This window comes from Diplotaxodon limnothrissa, linkage group LG10 (genome assembly GCF_057381915.1).
Source record: "Diplotaxodon limnothrissa isolate DT_005_m linkage group LG10, D_limnothrissa_male_GT1.1, whole genome shotgun sequence".
Classification (NCBI taxonomy): domain Eukaryota; kingdom Metazoa; phylum Chordata; class Actinopteri; order Cichliformes; family Cichlidae; genus Diplotaxodon; species Diplotaxodon limnothrissa.
Window position 1 is genome coordinate 30288223 of NC_140605.1, and position 19209 is coordinate 30307431.

Genomic DNA, 19209 nt, shown 5'->3' on the forward strand with positions numbered 1-19209 from the left:
ACACGCTGCAGTCTCTGTTTGTCCCTGATAGTGGCTCCAGCGTACCACACGGTGATGGAGGAGGTGAGGATGGACTCGATGATTGCAGTGTAGAATTGCATCATCGTCCGTGTTGGCAGGTTGAATTTCTTCAGCTGCCTCAGGAAGTACATCCTCTGCTGGGCTTTCTTAATGACGGAGGTGATGGTGGGCTCCCACTTCAGGTCCTAGGTGATGGTAGTACCCAGGAAGCGGAATGAGTCCACAGAGGTGATGGGGGTGGTTTTAACTGCATTAACTGAATTTGCAAGATTTACTTTATCATTATGGGATATTGTGTGTAGATTTCTGAAGTGAAAATGAATTGAATCCATTTTGGAATAAGGCTATAACATGACAAAATGTGGAAGCGAGAAGCACTGAATACTTTCTGTATGCACTGTTAACATAGGTGAATTGGTAATAAGTAAATGGAGTTTCCCTTAGGATGACACCAATACCAGTTCACATAGCACTTTCTAGTCACCAGAGAAGCCAAGAGAACATATATGATGACTAGGCACATCTATACTGGTACATCACAGAACAATACTTATATTACCTCCATGAGTAAAAGTCCTCTACATCCAACTGTGGCTTTGCATCTAAAACCTGCAGGACATCGGCACTCAAGGCCTGGAGTTGCCCATCCCTGCTTTACATGAATGAACCATTGAAACGAAATGATTGGCTGAACTTCAGCTCTGCTTTAAATATTCTTGGAGCCTCACCTTCTTCATGAGTTGTCCATTCAGGGGATTGCTTGGCAATTTGGGTCTCGAGGGCTAGTTTGGCATTTCTTCATCTCCAGCGGTCAGGCCCTACTTGGTAATTCTGCCTTGCTGCCATCTGCCCTCTAAGTCACACAGATAATGTGAAGAACTTGGAAAAACTGATGCCATGTACTTTATCGTAATGCTAAAGTGTCTTGATGCCATGGAAATACGTTAACATCACCAGTACAATCCTTATTTCATGCAGAGAGAGCTAGAGCTTACAGATCTTAATATTTCTCTGACCTCTTATTTTAGGTAGAGCCAAATTAGTTTATTTTCCCTGGGAGATCATTAATCTCCCTAATCTAAATTAATAAATGCTGTGGTGTTGGGGATAAAGGGAGAGTCAGAGACGAAGAGCGGTTGAACTTCAGAGACTGTTTATTTAAACTTGAATTCATTTACAGCAGTTCCACTGGGGAGGAAAAGGGTCTGAATGACATCCTAGCCACATTAAAACCTATGGTCCTATCTACTGTATGTACAGGGAGGAGGATGCAGCTCGACAGTGCAGAAGGCACAGAGTTGGCTTAATATTTGCCTGTAAGCGCTGCTAACATGACAAAAAGGATGACAGAGAGGAGGAAGGGCACCTTTTATTGGAGTCATGTTATAGCAAAAAACACAAAACACTGGTATGGTAGCTTGAAACTGCCAACAGCACAGATGAAACAAATTAAAATAAATGTAGGCGTCGTTTAGTTAAATGTGCTGATTTGTTTAAATGTTTTTGTCATTTTGTATTCTTTGAATTAATTTCACTTTTTTTGCTTTTCCTTTTATATTATTTGTATTTTTCATTTGCCACCTGTTTCATAATTTACTTTTTTATTTTTAGTCATTTTTTGCTTTAATATACATCTGAAGGAGTCATACAGTGCGTGTTACTAGGTAAACTTTCTGCACAAACAGCTCCCTCCAATCAGGCGGCATATAGATGTGACAAAGGCGTGGAAACTGGTTGGCAAAGCCATGTCAACCGTCCAGTCGCTAGGGAACAATTTGCATTCCCTAACTGGTTGGCAAGTGGTTGCTGGCAACCAGGAGGTACAACTGATTGCAAACTCCACTGAAAAACTTTCAATTGCTTTAGTTGCCTTACCGCTGCAACCTGTTGTGGTTGGTAAGAAACCCAGTAGTAAGGTGGCAAGTTTGCATCTTCCCTCTAAGATATGGGCAACTGTGGCAATCTATTAGGGTGCAAAGCAATCGCAAGGTTTGTAATGCAGCACCGCATAAGTCTTTGCAACCAATTTCATCTCAAATTTCCTTGTTTTTTTCTCAGCAAACTGCATGACTAAGACCTTCTTTCACTGAGCTTTGTGTTTTTTTTGGCAGTTTCAGTCCTCCATACACAGCGACATGGTGCAACTTAAGGTGAATATGGCGCAACTGTTTTCACGTCATTAGTGATATAGTGGAGTAATTTGAAAACTACAACAGCAAGCATCTGCTCCTTTAAAATCCTTTAAATGTACACTTCACAATAGTTAAGATTTGCTTTAGTTTTTCCTGTGCGATTTACAATATGTGATAGATGAAGCAAAGACAATGTTAAGGCATTTTTTGCAGTCAGAGATGCAAATTTAACCCAAGGGAGGGGGGTGAAAATCGCAGAGAAAAGGATATGAAGCAGGTAAATGCAAGTGATACGTGTTAAGACAGCTTCATTCACAACTTCAAGTTCCTTTAAATCAATCCCGGCTACCCATCCATACCCAAACAGACCAATAAGAGCTGCCAGATCTTCCAAAAGAAGAAAACAAAAACAAACAAAAGCAGGTGGGAGCACAATAGATGGATGAGAGAACGCAACAGATCCATGCTCATCATCTGAACAATAGAATTAGGAAGACTTTTTCTAGCATCATTTTCTGTGTGTATGTTTGGGGGGTATCGTAACCATTACAACCAAAACCAGTCATTCACTGACATACACACGAAAAACGCAAATGTTAAGTACAGCGTTTCATACAACAACATGACGGGAAAACCTTACACTATGAAAACCAATCAAAACAAACAACACAATTCAAGTAAAGCCTCCCAAACTGGAAAAAAAAAAAAATTATATATTTATATAACATATTTTGAATCACTTGGAATTCTTGCATCTCAGATTTAGATTACGCTGCTTATAAAAACAGTACATTCAACAAGTACATCAATTATGGAGCAAAAAATATAGCAGAGGTAAGTTAAATGTATCGGTAAATGCTATTGAAAAGGAAACAAAATACGTAATTACAAACAGGCAATCTTTACTTCTGTAGGAAGGTTTTTACTCAATTCTCTGGACACAGACCAATGCAACAAACCAGCAGACATACAGCACTGTCTTTTTGTTTTTGCAGATCTAATATGTGCTGCTCTGAGAGAGAAACGCAAACAAACAGCAACAGATTGAAAGTTTTGCAGGTGGAAGTCAGGGGAGGTGACTTGTTTTGTCTCTGAAACAGAATCCTTTTCAAAAATCAGACACTCGGAAACGAGATTTCAGAGAATTGCAGTCTGCAGCTACACTTCATCCAAAACTCACTCTCATACATTCACACACAAAATGAGTCTTTGCACAGTTTCATGTCATTCAAAATAATACAAATGTTAGTTTAATAATTAATATATAATAAATGGATAAATATGATAATGGTATTCTCACTGCTGCTCAGAAGTTTGCCCTTGTTTTTTGAAAGAAAAGTACATTCTTATTTGCTACAGTTCTTAATAGTGAAATGTTGCAATAGTCCCTCTGTTCTGATGGTATAATGTATTCTCAAATGAAAGTATGTTCTGGTAAAACGCAAATTGTTTGTTATACATTACATCCAAAAACCAGTATTATCATTAAAGAAGCAACACACTTGGCTAGTAGAGTGCTTTGGATGCCTCCTTAAAAAACACAATTTTATTGTGAAACTCAGTGTTCCTGTTTTAAGAACAGGAAGACCATTGGTGTTTACTACTCCCTTCAGAGACCAGCAGCACCTCGCTCTTACAAAAACACATTTAATGAAACTGCCACTTCAGCGTTTCTCAAACTCTGATGCACTCAGTGGTGGACCAACTCCTCCTACTTCTTTCTCTTCTGCTTGGAGGCATTTTAAGTTGTCCTCTAGGGGGAGTAGTGCACACTGTCGTATGAAAGAGGTGTCAGCAACCTTCGTTAACCACTGGCTAACAGAGAAAAACGTGTATTCTTTTATTGGTTAGCAAATGATTGCCTGAGGCTGCCTGTCATTAGGTGAAACTGCACCAAGGTATACAGTGCAACACCAAAAACTACCTTGCTGGTTGCAAGCAGAGTCAAAGAATTGCCTGTAGTTTGCATGGAGAACAACATGTCTGTAAACACTTGCCAACTAACTGCCAAATGGTAGTGAAACCGAACAGTATGATGCAAACTGAAAATGGAAACAGTCCACCGTCAAACTAAAAGCTGCACCTTGTGAAATCTCCCTACTTCATGTAAGCTATAGCAGACCAAAGTGATCTGCCAGGTTCTGGTGCAGCACTCCCTTTGCGATCAATTTCACCGATCATCAGCCAGCAACCTCCTGAAACCACTTGCCAACCAGTCAGAGTACACATTTTTCAGTCACTATGACTCTGCGACTGATGCGTTACATATAATAGAAACGTCAAACTTTTACCATGATTAACTTGCATTTGTTAATATATGGAGTCCCAAGAGCACAGGAGTAATGGTTGCTGAAATTGGGCTTCTGAACACCTACATAGATGTATTAAAAATGACAAGTTATTAATAACCAAAGGATTCACTAAATGATTTACAGTATTTTTTATCATTTCACATTATATTAGATGAAAACTTTTCTTTAAAACAAACAAGGATGGTTATTGTAAACATCTGAGCAGCAGAATTAATTATCATATTTATTTTTTACATGGAGGCCAATTAGTTTATTTACATGAAAAGAAATAATCACAGGAGATAATAACAAAATGTGCAAGACATCCAAAGGTGCACTATCTATGAAAACACTTTAACATGTGCAACTCATATAATTTATCATTTCAAAAAGGTGACGTAACTAAAGTGTCTGATATAAAGTAACTCAAGGGTCACCCGACATTTACAATAACAGGACAAAGAGCACAAGCTTTATTTCAAACCACAGGCTCATCATACCAGAACAAATAAAATGTGATATTTGGCTGTGGAAGAAAGGGGCGGAGAGTTAATGTGGGGAAAGGGACAAAAGTGATGACCCACGCCTATTTTCAAGCAAGCAAGTCCACCGTAGGTAAGGCAAGATCAAATGTTCTGTATCTCCTGGGTGCGACAGAGAGGACTGGATCAAACACCAAAACTGCTGCACAGTGACTGGCAGCAAATTAAATTCAAGAGGCAGGTGAGTGAAGAAGCAACTGACAGAGGAAAGCATAAGGCCAAAAAAGAAGAAGAAAAGAATATGTGACAAATTTCAACAACAAACAACAGGAAGTTCTGGTAATTCTTTAACTGCTAATCAAAAGCAGTTCGTAAAAGGAAGATGTGAAATTCTTAAATCACTTAAATGTCACTTAGATGTCTAAATGGACTTTAAAGAACCCGATTCTAACTAGAATTTTAATTAAACCATCAAATTTGGTGCAGAGAAAAGTACTACTTTATTCCATTCCTCGCTTAAGCTGCTATGGTGAGCGCACGCTGAGGATTTAATCATTATTTACCTGCTTTTCTGTTTCCTTAAACATGTTCCAGGTGATTAAACATCACGCTTTGTTATCAGGGCGACAAAACCACTTTGACCTTAAGATATCTAAACATTTACCACTTTGATAAAACACTTCTGTCTATCGTGCTTCATAAGGTGAGTCCCAATCGCCACCAGAAAAAAGAAGTAGCTCTTGGATGTGGCCTTCTGCTTTGTTTCTGTACTGCATGTTTGGACATGGCACTGGGGGGCTCAGGCAAAAATCAAAAGAAATAACAAAAAGGGAAAAAAACAAAACCAAAGAGTTCCTAGAAATATTTACACCACAGATACAGGCACTTGTATATCTTTGGTTGGAGAAACCCAACATTGCAAGAGTAATGCATTCACAGAGCTTTTGTGTCCCTTATTGTATTTCCAGGGTCCACTAGGCAACTGGTAAGTCGTGTTTTTGTTTTTTTAATTAATTTCTTCTCTTTCTTTAATTGTGTCCATGTTACAGGTAAGTCCTGCCATTCTCTGATGTCTTTTTAACCCTCTGACAACGCCACCTGCAATAAAAGAAACGGAATTCAGTTTCAGTAATTACAGAAATTTATGGTACCAAAATCTGGTGATGTAGCAAAGAGCGGTGAAAGTGTGACAGAGGAAGACAAGAGTCTTGTTTACTTGTCTGTTTACACACAGACGCATTTTGCAAGCATTTAACCCCCCACCCCCACCCCCAGCTGATCGATGCACTTCACTGATGTTTATTTGGGAAACACGACTGGACTTTATCAGCTATTGGTGACTGTTCCAATGCATCCCCTGTTGTTTTCTGCTGCAATATTTTGAGTGTTTTGTGCTATTTTATTTTGAAAATTTAAATCTCAGCATCCTTAAGAAAGTGGTACACAGACAGTATCCAATTCTCATCATATCTGTCTCGGGATGCAACTATCCATGGGTTTTTTTCCCCAGTTCTGATATGATACAGATACTCTGGCTTCTTTATCTGTTGATACAGAGAACAGACATGATGCCAGAGTGAAATTAAGTTAACAAATCAAATTAGTAAGCTGGACTTCCTGCTACTCTGAGTATGAACCTTTCCTTTATGTATAAGGCAACATTAGGTTCCCCTTTCACTTTCCAAACAACAGAAGCTAAATTATCGCTAGCAAATACAATTGAGAAGATAATTTCACTTAACAGGAAGTCATTAGTAAAATAATGACAAAAGGATCACGACAAATAACATGAACTATTTCTGCTACTCAACTCTACTTTTTTGTTCTAGTCTCACTTCCACATGTGAAATAGAAGTGATGACATATAGGGGAACTTTAACAATATTAATAACAACAACAGTAAATAAATTGATAGAAAATGATTAAGATCCCATAAGTGCAGTAAAGTTTCCCAGCAATTGTTATAGCAAACATAAGCAGTGGGGAAAGTGAGCAAGAGAAGCAAACAGGACAAGCTCTGTGTTAAACCACTGGACCACCAAGAAAAAAAAAAAAAAAAAAAAACTGCAAACATGGTGCTGCATTTGTGAAATCCTTCCAAACTGCTGTTTGTTTGCTGTTGTCTTCCCACCAGCAATGAAGGGAAAATAAACAGAGCAAGACTGAACTGAACAGCTGTCACTGATCAAGCTTTGTAAGTGCAAAACGAGACAGGTGCGCAATCAAAATATCAGGTCCCTATGTGTGAACACCAAATACAGCAGTGTGGAGAGGTAGCAGTGCATAGTTGATGTTAAGCACCAGTGTAATGGTCATCACTGGTTTAGACCCAAGCTGGGGCTACACCCCGTGCCTGTGTGGGGTTCCTCCAGCTTCCTCCCACAGTGCAAAGACATGGATCTCAAATTATCTGGTGAATCGTCAGTAGATGAGAGGTTGAACAGAACCTTGTATGCTGCTTGTATAGTTATGAATGTGTGGTTAAATGTGGCTTATAGTCTCTGTGATCTGAGTGTTCGACATTTATGTGCCTCACAAATTTAAGCTCCAACAATCTAACCTGGAGACGATGCTACATAAACACACATATTATTTTTCCTTGTGTTTGTTACGTTAGAGACATCAAAGAGTCCATCTGTTTGCTTGCTGGTGGTCTCCACTTCAGAACAAAACACACAGACCAATGAATATGCGGGAAACTGCCAGTTACTGGAGTGCCAGTTTGGGTGTAACCAAGGCAGAGTCATGCAGAGGTAAACACACCAAGAAGACAGACAAACTGCACTCTGTTTGTTTTGCTCCTCCCTTCAATATTTCAAACTAAGAGTCCCAACATGAGCTCTTAGATAAAGAAATCTGCAGCTGTTGCCCCACCTTCCTTATCCAAGCAAACAAAAATAACAGCTATGTTAAAATACACTCTCTCTCAACTGGTGTGAACTCGCTATGTGTATGGGGAAAACGAACTGTGCTACATGCAACAAACAATAAGATCAAGGAGGATGAACTCCCTTCACCTCTGTAAGCGAGATGCAACTACTTCATATACCAGGCACAGTCAAGGATCATTACCATAATGTTCACCCAGACTTTTACACCAAATCTTACAGCATTCGGACGTCTTTATTATGCTCTCAAGGGAAGCTTAAATATTCTTTCATTTGGTTTGGAGTTTGTAAGGAGTTCATGTGCCAAAACAAACAAACAAAAAGCAGAGATAGCAGGAAATCAGCAGAGTCATTGATTGGAGCGAGTCTTTGACCGATCACTGGTCAGTTGATACTTGACTGAAACTACCTGTTGAAGTCATATAGCACTGCTGGTGTCTGTTGTACCTTCTCAGGACAGAAGTCAGGGTTGGTTTGTCGCACTTTGCCAGGCCGCCCCTTTATGACTGCATAGCAGAACATAGTGATGACCATGACAAACAGGAAGTAGCTAGTGTGCATCAGGTGAAGGTTGATGAGGGAACGGTCGTCCTAGTAAGACAAGCGTTAAAAGACACAGTTTAATGTCACAGAGTAACTTCGGGTTTTATTTCAAGCAGAAGGCTACAAGCTTGATTTCTTTATTGCTCACTGCACAAGTTACCTGTAGTTTTTGGTGAAGGTGGTACACTAAAAAAAATACGTATAATAGTTACTGCATGCATGTGTGTTTTCTCATAACAGCTGCAGCTCCATGTTAAACAGATCAGCCATTTCTCATTAGAAGAGGTCTTAACATGTCTGCAGTTTTCAGGTGTATTCTTCAGCTGCTGCTCATACTTACTGTGGTGCCTGCGTCAATACCTCAGACAACAGTATACGATTTTCCTCTGAACTTCACTTTGCGCCTCCTCCTCAAAATGCATCATCAAAACTTCCTGTTCTTTAACCCCAACTTTCTTTGATTGGCTGCCCCTTATAAAAAGTTTTGAACCGTCGGGGGGGACTAATGTGCAAAAGACTGATGTGAGAGAGTGTTTATAGCAGTCTGAGGCCTGAGCTTTTGGTTCACATGGATTACTCACACGTACGATAACCTGATTAATCTGAAACTCTGGCGGTATGTAACGTGAGCCTATAACATTGTACCAGTACATATATTGGGGAAAAGCATATTAGGTCCACTCTAATGATAATTTAATTCCAGCCTTGCTGGTACATTTGCAGCTCAAATGCAGCTCACTGTTCCTGGAACAACCTACGCCCATCAGTACAGATCTAAATGCCTTTCAGAATAAACTACAGGTTTAGGAACATTTACCTCTAAATGATCTCTCTGTGTTACAATGGGTTAAAAAAATACTATCAACAAAGTATACCATTCTTATTCTCAGTCATCCTACTTGTTTAAATCATGGGGAAATTACACTAAAAGGATGCATATCACAGAAACTTTGTTTTTTACCTTTACGTATTTAAATGAAATGAGACATAAAGAACTACTGTTGAAATTCAAAAACTGAGGAGCTGTGGTGACTCACATCTGGAACAATCACGGTAAGTTTTGGGTTGAGTGCGTGGTACACTTTGCCAATGGCTCCTTTGTAACACCAGAAGGGGTTGTAGTCCTGACTGTACTTGGTATCTGAGTCGCGGACCGTGGTGAACACCTTGTACCAAGATGTGGCATTGGTGTACGTCTCTGGCACGCAGTGTGGTGGCTGCCTGCAAACAAAAACACAGGGGCTTTTGTTAACTGGTGCAGTGGAATTGTTCACACCATATTATAGCAGAGAAACGTACAGATGTTGTTGCTGTTTATCTGCTCTGTATATTTTCTTATGTTTATTTGTGTCAAACAGCCTTATTATGAAAAATTGCTTATTTGGGTGACAACAGATTATCCATCAGGACAGGAAGGAAAACAAATGCAACACACAGATGCCACAGCTGCTGACAGGGGGGGGGGAAAAGCACAAGAGCAGACATATCAAGAGGTTTTGATCAATTTTAAATAATTATAGTAATAAATAAGTAAAGTAAAAATTGTGGATAACAATTTATAACTTTTTAATGTATAATTTCATATTATGCAGTTTACAACTGGGCCACCAGAGGGATCTAAAGCAGTATCCAAGGCAACTGATCCAATGAAACAATATGACTGTCTACAAATAATAATAAAAATACTACTACTACACTGATAATTGGCATAGTTCAGTAAAAGATAACAAATGAAGCTTAATTTGTCTGATGGAGCCTCACTCACACTGCCTCTACACTTTAACAAGACCCACATTTCATCATATTTGCAACATGCAAGGTGATGCAATTTGCACCTTGACTACCTCTTGCTTATCTTGACAGATTCAATTAATCAAATTGAGCGGCATACGTCTGTTCCATGCATGGGCATGCACAAGCCCTGCAAAAATATTTGTGAGTCAATCATTTGCAAAATGTAACGCTGTAGTAACAAAGTACTTGCAAATCACTTTAACTGCAGAGCTACAAAAGGAAGCTGCACATTACTGCACATTTTGTGGTTTCTCAAATGGTTCAAAATAACAAACAACAACAACAACAAAAATGCATGTTTCTGTAAAACAAGGCAACGCAGACTTATTGCCTTTACTGAATGATAAACTCCTCAAAGCTGCATTTCATTTAGTCTGCATCAGAAAGCTCAAGACTAATTTAGTGCGCTTGTTCCCTTGAGTTATGGAGGCAGTCCAACTCACACTGTGACTGGGAAGATATTGCTGGCCGCTGTGATGGTCATGCAAGTGCTGAACACCACCTGCTCGCAGTGACCGTGCAGAACACAGTCGTCCGAGTTCCAGGATACGGGCAGAGTAAACGTGATGTTTATTTCTTCATGAGCTTCTCGGCCTACAGGCAAAACAAAGACAACGAGAGCAGCAGATTGTTTTAAACTTTTCACGACAAGATGTCACCAACTCATTTCTTTTACATTTTAATCACAATGTAATGTTTTTAAGGCAACCTCGTGTTGCATTTCCATGACCCCAAGATCAAGCTAAAAACCTCTGAGCTCTAAAGTGAATATCAGAGGTATGAACAGTCCAAACAGTATGAATGCAATTCCTGCAGCAGGAGGCTCATACCAAGCTACCCCCTGATAACTAATGACAGGCTGATTTTGTAGGCTTATGCAATATTTTTCAAACTGCAAAGGAGATTAGAGGATTATCAGTCAAACTGAGTGGACTCCTGGGTGTGATTTAGGACTGACGTGTTCATCCAGATGGAGGAGACAATAGAGAAAACAAAAGAAATTCTCACTAAGTCCAAAAACTGTTCTACTAGGCAACTCGTGCTTTATAAACTCTAGTTTAAACAGATGAGAAACTTTGATGTACAATGATAAAAATAAGCATTTATACTAAAAAAAAAAAAAAACCTGTCATAGAACTAATATGCAGCATTTGCATTTGATTTTTCTCTCCGAGTAATACATTTGTTGCCATTCAAATTCAAGATAATGCTGTTCCTGGCTAACAGCTCAGCCAATCACAACTCCGGCACAATAAAATAAAACACAAACTAGGGCCTCTTTATGAAATGTAATTTACAAAATAAGGCTGCAGTATATAATTTTAAACAAGAATTGAGGTAAGACAGTACAGTTCAGATGAGTATATTTTGATGTTATGTTACACAATCGCTTTCATTCAGAAAGTCATGCCAGCGTTTGGATCTCTGCCCTCAAGAAAGACTCAAGCAAACCCCACCCTCCACTTTCCAACAAGAAATAACAGCATAAAGTCTGAGAAAGTTACTCCAACCAGCTGTATGCGTGACAATAATAGTTCATCATTATCCATTAACATCGACAATAACAATAATTTTTGGTTTGCGTAAGCAGGAACTAAATCACTTTCTTTGAATAGAGAATTGCAGATGACTACTTGTTTTTTAAGGGTGAATTTGAATCTAAAATGACACGTTCAACACTACAGTCAATGACGCAAAGTGACTGAGGCAACAGGAACCTGCAACCAGAAACCTTAAAAGGAGAGAATGGGTCACTCCGAACAGACACAGCAAAACTTGAATCACCGTTATTTATTTTAAATGCAAAATTGATCTTACTGACAATTCAACAGACGTCTTTGACAATTTTCACCGCCATTCGTCTGTTTCACTCCAGACCTGGCAGGTACTCACACGCACACTGCTGCTTACCCAAATGCAAATTTGTGACAAAGTTCAGTGCTGAGTGTGATGTAGTTTGGATGAGCAGCTCTTATAATTTGGGTAAAAACTGTTATTTGTTGCCAATGTTTCACCTACACTGTCAGAAAACATGCACATACAGGTATGTTTGCTTGACTCTCTTTATGAGAATACTGATTAACATTAATGTATCCCCAGCCTCATACAGTTGGACATGTACAAAGTACATTTTCGGTTGTTTTATCATCATTTGTTTTGGTTTCCTGTGATAAAAGACTTAATTCACTCATATAATTAGAACAATCAAAATGCAAGGAAGCCACAATCTTCCCTTTTTCAACAAGCACAATCACAAACACACTCCCTCTTACACACTAATAACAGCCGTTTCCTGATAGCTGTCCTTGTTTAAAAGCACCGCGTTCTGACTGCATGTGACATTCTGTAAACTGTAGCCATTTCCAAATAACCAGGCTTACACTCTCTCCAAACAAGCGCTGCATTAAAGTAATATAAAAAATTCATTTGACTAAAAACTTTGCCTCTAAGTAATAGAAAAAATTTAAAAAAAATTGGACTTCATGTGGACATAGTAAATCCTGAACTTTGAAAGTTGGCAACATTAAGCAGAGTCTGTTAGCCAGAAATCTGCCAAGTGTAATGTTTCACACATTTTTTTAACATGCCTTCCTAATTCCAACATGCAGCACCTCAGAAGTGAAGCAGCAAGAAAACACACATGGTCTTTCAGTGTGTATGAGCACTTTAGACAAAAGGAAAAGTTGGCTTCTTTTTTTTGCCTGTCCCATTTGGTTCTTTAGCCGTCAGAATTGATGTCTGAAGACCAACAAGGATACCCAATGGATTTACTTTGCCAAATGGATCATCAAGACCTTGCCGTATTGGTCCATTTGATCAACCTTTGTTGTTATTATTTATTTTATTTTATTTTCAGTTGTTACAGACGGGACAGACCTGACTGAGGGATAGGAAAGGGAGAAAGAAAGATGAAGGAAAAGAAAAACAGAAGGGAAGAGGGACAGTGAGAAAGGGCACTTAAATAGAGAAAGAAGAGAAAACAAATCTCCTGGATCACCTGTTGAGAGAAAAAGAAGAGAAAACAAGCAAAAAAACAGAGCAACTTACTAAACACAACACCATCACGTTAATCTAGCTAAGTGTAAACAGCAGTAAACACTAAATATTGAATGCTGTTGTGCAGCATTCCAACTACACCTTTATTGGCTGCTTGGAAACAGCAGCCAATAAAGGTGTAGTTTATGTCTATGAAGAGTGAACACCCGTGTGCACACCTGTGTGGATCAGCGCGCTTGTATTCAAAAGGTTTCCCCATGCAATGGTCTGCTAGAGGATGTAGAGAGCCATAGCCCTGTCCCCCAGGGCATGAAGCAGGCATGGAGGAGATCCAGGCTCCAGACATCCAGAGGCCCCAGAGTGCGAGAGCCCAAGGAGGACCACCGGAGGGGCATCCGTGCCACCCTCCTGGGAAGAGCTGAGGAGAGCCCCAGATGAGGGGTCACCCAGTAGCCACAGAACAGAAGCCAGAGGGGGCTGCAGTGGCGTGCCCGCCGGCTCTGCCGGCAGCCAGCTGTGCCAGAGTGAACCGAGCCGCAGGCCCAGAGGCCGGAGTCCCGAGGGCCCCCTTTGCCCCGGAAGAGGCCTGACCGAGCAACAGGCACCAGGCCAAATAGTCACTGGGAGTGAGCTGGTACATACCTGAGCGCCCAGCCCCGGACACCAAGAACCACCAACGCACCGACCCCTGAGGGCATCATCAGGAAAAGTTTGCTAACGCACACTCAGATAAGCCCGCAGACATATTCAGAAGCTTCACAGCATTTTAGGAATTCATGTTTCACTTGGTGGGCTCGCCGGGATCAGCTTAACGTTACACAACACCTCTGCTGTTTGCTCACCATGTTGAAGTAAAGTCACAGCACTGAGAGGTAAAGTAAAAAGCCCAACAGAAGATGCATCTGACATCAGAAAAAGGCAGCCACAACGCAAAAACTCTCCACACTATAGAGAACACAGGTTTCTCCCATGATAATTAAAGAAAACACCTGTTGCATAGCACGAGCAACGAGTGTAGAATTCATCCGAGTTTCCAAACTTGCCTTTCCATGAAAGGGTTCAGAGCAAATGCGGAATTCCTAATTTGTTAGATACAAAGATATCCTCTGCTAAGCAATGCCTGAAAGGCCTGATCACCACCTGTCACATCAAGACTCCTGCACCATTTTAAACAATCGAAACAAATGCTTTTTAATACCTGAAAATTAAGAAATAAGAGAAAATAACACTGATATAAGGTATTATATTTTTGCTGCTTGGTATACAGCTAACTGTAAAATCATCCCAACAGCACAGTATTTAAGGCTCGCCTTTACATGAAATTAAAGCGAATCGCTGAACTTTTGGATGCTGGCCAAACTAAACAAGGAAGTTGAAGATGTATAGTACACTTACAGCCGTTTGAGCCACAGCTGACTTAGCTGTATCCTATTGATTTTCGACAAAAGGGTCTGCTTTTTAACCAGTCTTAAAATACCTTGTACACATTTAATACCTCTTACAAATTTAGGGGAAATATAGAGGCAATTAAGAACTTGACCGATTTTGATTTCAAACCTTTAAACGACCCCTAAACACCAACATATTGTTGTGAAACATTGTTTTTAGGCTACTCTACATCTGTATGAGCTGGCGTGTATTAGGCGTACATCTACCACCTGCAGTGGCAAGTAACAATCTTTCTTCTTCCTTAATCGAAGCTACAAGAGCAATCAAACCTAGCAAAGAAATATGAGAACCTACCTGAGAGGCCTACTTGCTGCCCCAGCACCGTGGCATACAGGTGGGTGATATTGCGAGAATACCCTCCAAATGGACGCTGAGGGTCCAGCGTGAGGGTGATGGGGACTGAGATGTTAATGGGCCCCGAGTCCTCCAGCAGTAGGGGAACCTGAGTGCTGGAACGAGCCTGGCCGCTAGTCACCACCATGCTCTCCGGCGTGGTCGACTCGTTCAGGCCGTGCTTTATCGTTTCATTCTCTGACACACAAAAGTCCAGCTCATTGAAGCGCAACAGAAAGGTGTTCCAGTCCTGTGAAAACAGTGAATATGTTTTTAACTGCCAGACATGACAACAGAAATTCATGTACAATGTTGCTGTTACTGTATGTATTTGTAGACAATATTTAACCTATGTGCAATATTTAGTTTGGTTACAATGCATCCAATTATTTAACTAGAACAACCTTTTTCATTTGCATATGCCTCCTTTCAGATTTACATGCTGCACACTGTGCAGAGAATGTGTATATTATATCATAACTTGTTCCCTCTGCATGCCGAGAGCTAGGGCAGAGCTAGTTGCTTAGTGCAGGTTGTTTGATTGTCAGCTTTATCATCTAAAAGCTACCTGATCAAACTTCATAAATCCTGACTGAGAGATGGTGCATGACCAAAAGAAGAATCCATGAAATGTGCAGGTCCAAATCATTTTCTTTTGAACTGGGCTTGGCAGAGCACCATGTGCTCCAAATGCCCCTTAAATCTGACTCACATCAGAGCCAGGTGAAAAGGGGTCAGATACATATATATCCCACTTTATCCTACAAGAAAGCTGTTCTCAGCCTTACATCCTGTAGTGCAGTTGAAGCATGGTTTTAATAAAAGAAAAAAAAATGCACCCTTTAGTTATAAAGCAGGCAACAAAGGCCACCACCTGACATTCAGCATTAGCAGTGATCACACTTTACCGTTTTAGGACCACATAATTTCATCTACTTCAAAAAACTGCACGGGTGTGCCTTACCTCGGTTAACTCTGGAGACTTGATCTCTTTAATCTTGAAGAAATAACCGATGGTCAGGAAGGCGATGGCCACTGCACTTACACTGATCATAAAAATGACCAGAGGTGGACGGTTGTTGATGTAGCTTCTCAGGTTCTCTATAGGATTTAACAAGTACACCTGCACACACACAAGCACAGATTAGCTAATATTTAAGTATGAGAGAGAGTGTGACTTGCTTTGCATCGAGGTTTGCACTAAGAGACAAACCCAACTTAAATGACTGATACAAGGCATATGAGCATACGTGTCACTCACGATGACAAAGTGATGCATTAAATGCTTTAAACACAGCATTAGCAGTGATCACAGTTTCAAATGAAGAAAAAAAAAAAGACGTTTGCTTTAGAGTCCAGTTTAAGATTGTGCACAGACTAAACAGCAACAAATATGCTGGGCTCACACTTAAATCTACCTTTAAAAATTATGCTTCAGAGTTACTCTGCACCATACAATTACATTGTCTGAAATTTAAGCAAATGAGGCCATCTCTGGCAGACAGTTCGCCACCAGAGTCATAACTAGTGAAGCATTCTAGGCAAACCACATTTAGATGATCTGTCTTGTATTAAAACCAGATTCTTTGATCCCCATGATAGAACAGAGAAAACCCGACTCATAGTGGTCAAAACATTTATAATTCTTTATTCAATCATCTTCCGGAAGAGAGAGAGCCCTGCACAGCCCAACGGCAGTTGCAGGATCTCTAACATTAGAATCTAAGAATGTCTCACATATAGGTGTTATTTTGGTACTTTACACATCACACATAGGGAAGCATAGGGAAGTGAATACTTAAATTACCAGTTGTAATAAAGTAATGTGCTACATATTTCAACCAATTTCAAACACGCCAACTCTGCAATCACACTTAACTTATGGTTATGGTTTATTGTGTATTTTGTTGTACAACTGTGCATCATATAAATACTGCGTATCATCAGCATGAAATTACACTAAAAAAAATTATTCAGCATTGTATCTGGTTAAGACCCACTGATACAGTTCATCATATTCGGATAATAAACTAAGACGGAATTAATGTTGTTAAATGACACCGGAGTCAAATCAGACTGGTATACACAAATTGCCCACAGGTTCTTCGAAAACGGCACTTAACTGGTTCAGCAAGTTGCTTTGGCTGTGGAATTATTTAAACAGGACATTTAGCAGCAGAGCTACCTTTAAAAAAAAAAAAAAATCCTCTCACTCAATCAAATAAAACTTTGAAAATTGCACTGATGCTTTGGAACAGAAATATATATATATATATATATATATATATATATATATATATATATATATACACATACATACACACACACACACCCAGTCAGATGGAACTATGCAGGCAATATGCTCACGGCCTTTGACATGATGTTTACCACGATGAGGAACTAAGATAAACCGTTGGCTCAAATAATTACAGCACCTCTACATCATTCAAGGATCCCGTGTGAGCTTTTTATGCATGTTTATTGAACTCATTGCCCTGTACCGAGTATGCAGTACAGTAAGCAAGGACATTTCCGCGTATTTGCTGGAGCCATGTGACTTTATCGTTCTCTAAAGTTGTCAAAACATCCAACTGTATACTGAAATATTTCAAAGAATTAATGCAAAATGTTGATGCAACAGAATTGGGAAGATAGTGTGAACATCTAATTCTACAATTAACGCCCTACCAGAAGAAACCGTCGATAATATGACAGAAAATCGTTTAAAACTGCAGACGTGCGTTAATTCAGCCCTGTGTTTAAACGACAGGCAGGTGACAAGCTCTCGGTAACATACTACGACTCGGGTCGCTAGCTACCTCGACAAAGTGACAAAGCTGGCTAAATTAGATGGAAAGCACGCACAAGCTGTCCTTACCATTTTTCCCGTGTGTTCCTCTGACGGATGCTAGCTGGAAGGTTCGTTTCGGTATCACAATAACAAGGCAGCTAGCTCTCTGCGAAGCTAGCCTGTGCTGCTAGCTTACTCGCTTTCCTGAAGCTAGTCCCTGCTGAATATCCCGCGGAACAGCAAAAATCGGTGTTCGCTTGAGACAGCCGGGCTTTCAGCACACCAAACACCGTGTGTACTGCTTCCCATTCTTTGCTCTATAGCTCACCGCTGCACTAATGAGAAGTATTTTTTCTCGTACAGCCTGGAACAACGTCAATGTCTCCGGGTCCTCCCTCTGCCGACATATCGTCCGCGCCCCCGCACTGCGTAGTAAAAACGTCGCACCGCACCGCCGCCGTCGCGTTATTTTCATAGAACCTGCGCCTGAAAATAGACGTCAGTACGTCGGTGATGCGCAGGCTTACGTAATTTACGTAGAGTACAAGCGATTTTGCAGCGTTAAGGTACCATAGGAAACGAAAGGTTTGAAACGGAACGTCTGACGTTTTCTTTTTTCTTCTTTCTTTTGTCATGTTTCCAAATGTCCCATTGTAAAGGGTTGAAAAGTCGTAAAAAACTGATCCGTTATTTATGTTATGTATTTACGAAAACCAAATAATAAACCATCAAGAAAATAGCTTGTTCCAACTCAGGCATCAAAGGTACACCTTTAGTAAGATATTTTATTGGCGTCTGTCATGCAAGTATTGGTACAACTAATACTCTAAAACCTGAAAAAGTCAATATTAATATTGTTTAACTTATATTACCATCAAAATAAGCCCTACTTTTTAATAGACACACATTTTGCTTTGTTCTTTTTAAAAAAAAAAAAAAGTTTTCAGCACTTATTTTCAAATCTTTGCTCAAATACACTATTGTGGGCTAATAAAAACATTTAACTGTTACGGTAACAGGGCTAAAATTAGAGTAACGGGGTTGCACAAGATAACAGGTTGAATTGATATATTTCATTTTAGATGTAGAGTCGTGGCATATAACAAATAAATACTCAGAAAAGCAGAATGTTTTATTTTTGTTGGGGTTTTTTTTATGTTTGGAATGTTTGATTTAAGCTGGGAAGCCTCCAAGCCCTCGCCTCACGCTACGCTGAAAAGGATAAACAGAAGAGAATGTTTGATTTATATGTTCGGTCTACCGTTGACTTTTTAAAATATGTTGAACAGTGGTTCAACAATCAGACACAAAATCAGAATAAAAACGTGGATTTATAACTTATTTGAATAATAACATTTGAAATACAATTTAGTGATCACGAAGCTGGAACAAGAGAAAATAGTTTTAAGAGACATTTTGCATTTTAATTAATATTTTGTATAATTACACCTGTCTCAGGACAGGTGTCATTTACACACCAAATATATG

General features: G+C 39.7%; 1 protein-coding gene across 2 annotated transcripts; it reads right to left on the reverse strand.

Moving 5' to 3' along the window:
* Positions 1–2842: 2842 nt before the first annotated feature.
* Positions 2843–18133, reverse strand: tmem248 (transmembrane protein 248). Of its 2 annotated transcripts, none has more exons than XM_085364708.1 (7): positions 17809–18133; positions 15895–16053; positions 14892–15180; positions 10595–10745; positions 9395–9578; positions 8262–8405; positions 2843–6024 (listed from the first exon to the last, which is right to left on the reverse strand). In XM_085364708.1, the coding sequence occupies exons 1-7, from the start codon at positions 17809–17811 to the stop codon at positions 6004–6006; spliced, it is 951 nt and encodes a 316-aa protein (XP_085220834.1). In that variant the 5' UTR covers positions 17812–18133; the 3' UTR covers positions 2843–6003. The 2 variants fall into 2 exon arrangements, with proteins under 2 accessions (XP_085220834.1, XP_085220833.1); XM_085364707.1 differs by having other exon boundaries at positions 8224–8405.
* Between the last annotated feature and the right edge of the window lie 1076 nt (positions 18134–19209).

Excerpts from the sequence above, each read along its gene's own strand:
- tmem248 (XM_085364707.1), bottom strand. Across the intron at positions 10,746-14,891 it reads GCAGCAAGTAGGCCTCTCAG|GCCGAGAAGCTCATGAAGAA; the intron begins GTAGGTTCTCAT and ends TTTTGCCTGTAG. Across the intron at positions 8,406-9,394 it reads TTACCGTGATTGTTCCAGAT|GACGACCGTTCCCTCATCAA; the intron begins GTGAGTCACCAC and ends TTGTCTTACTAG.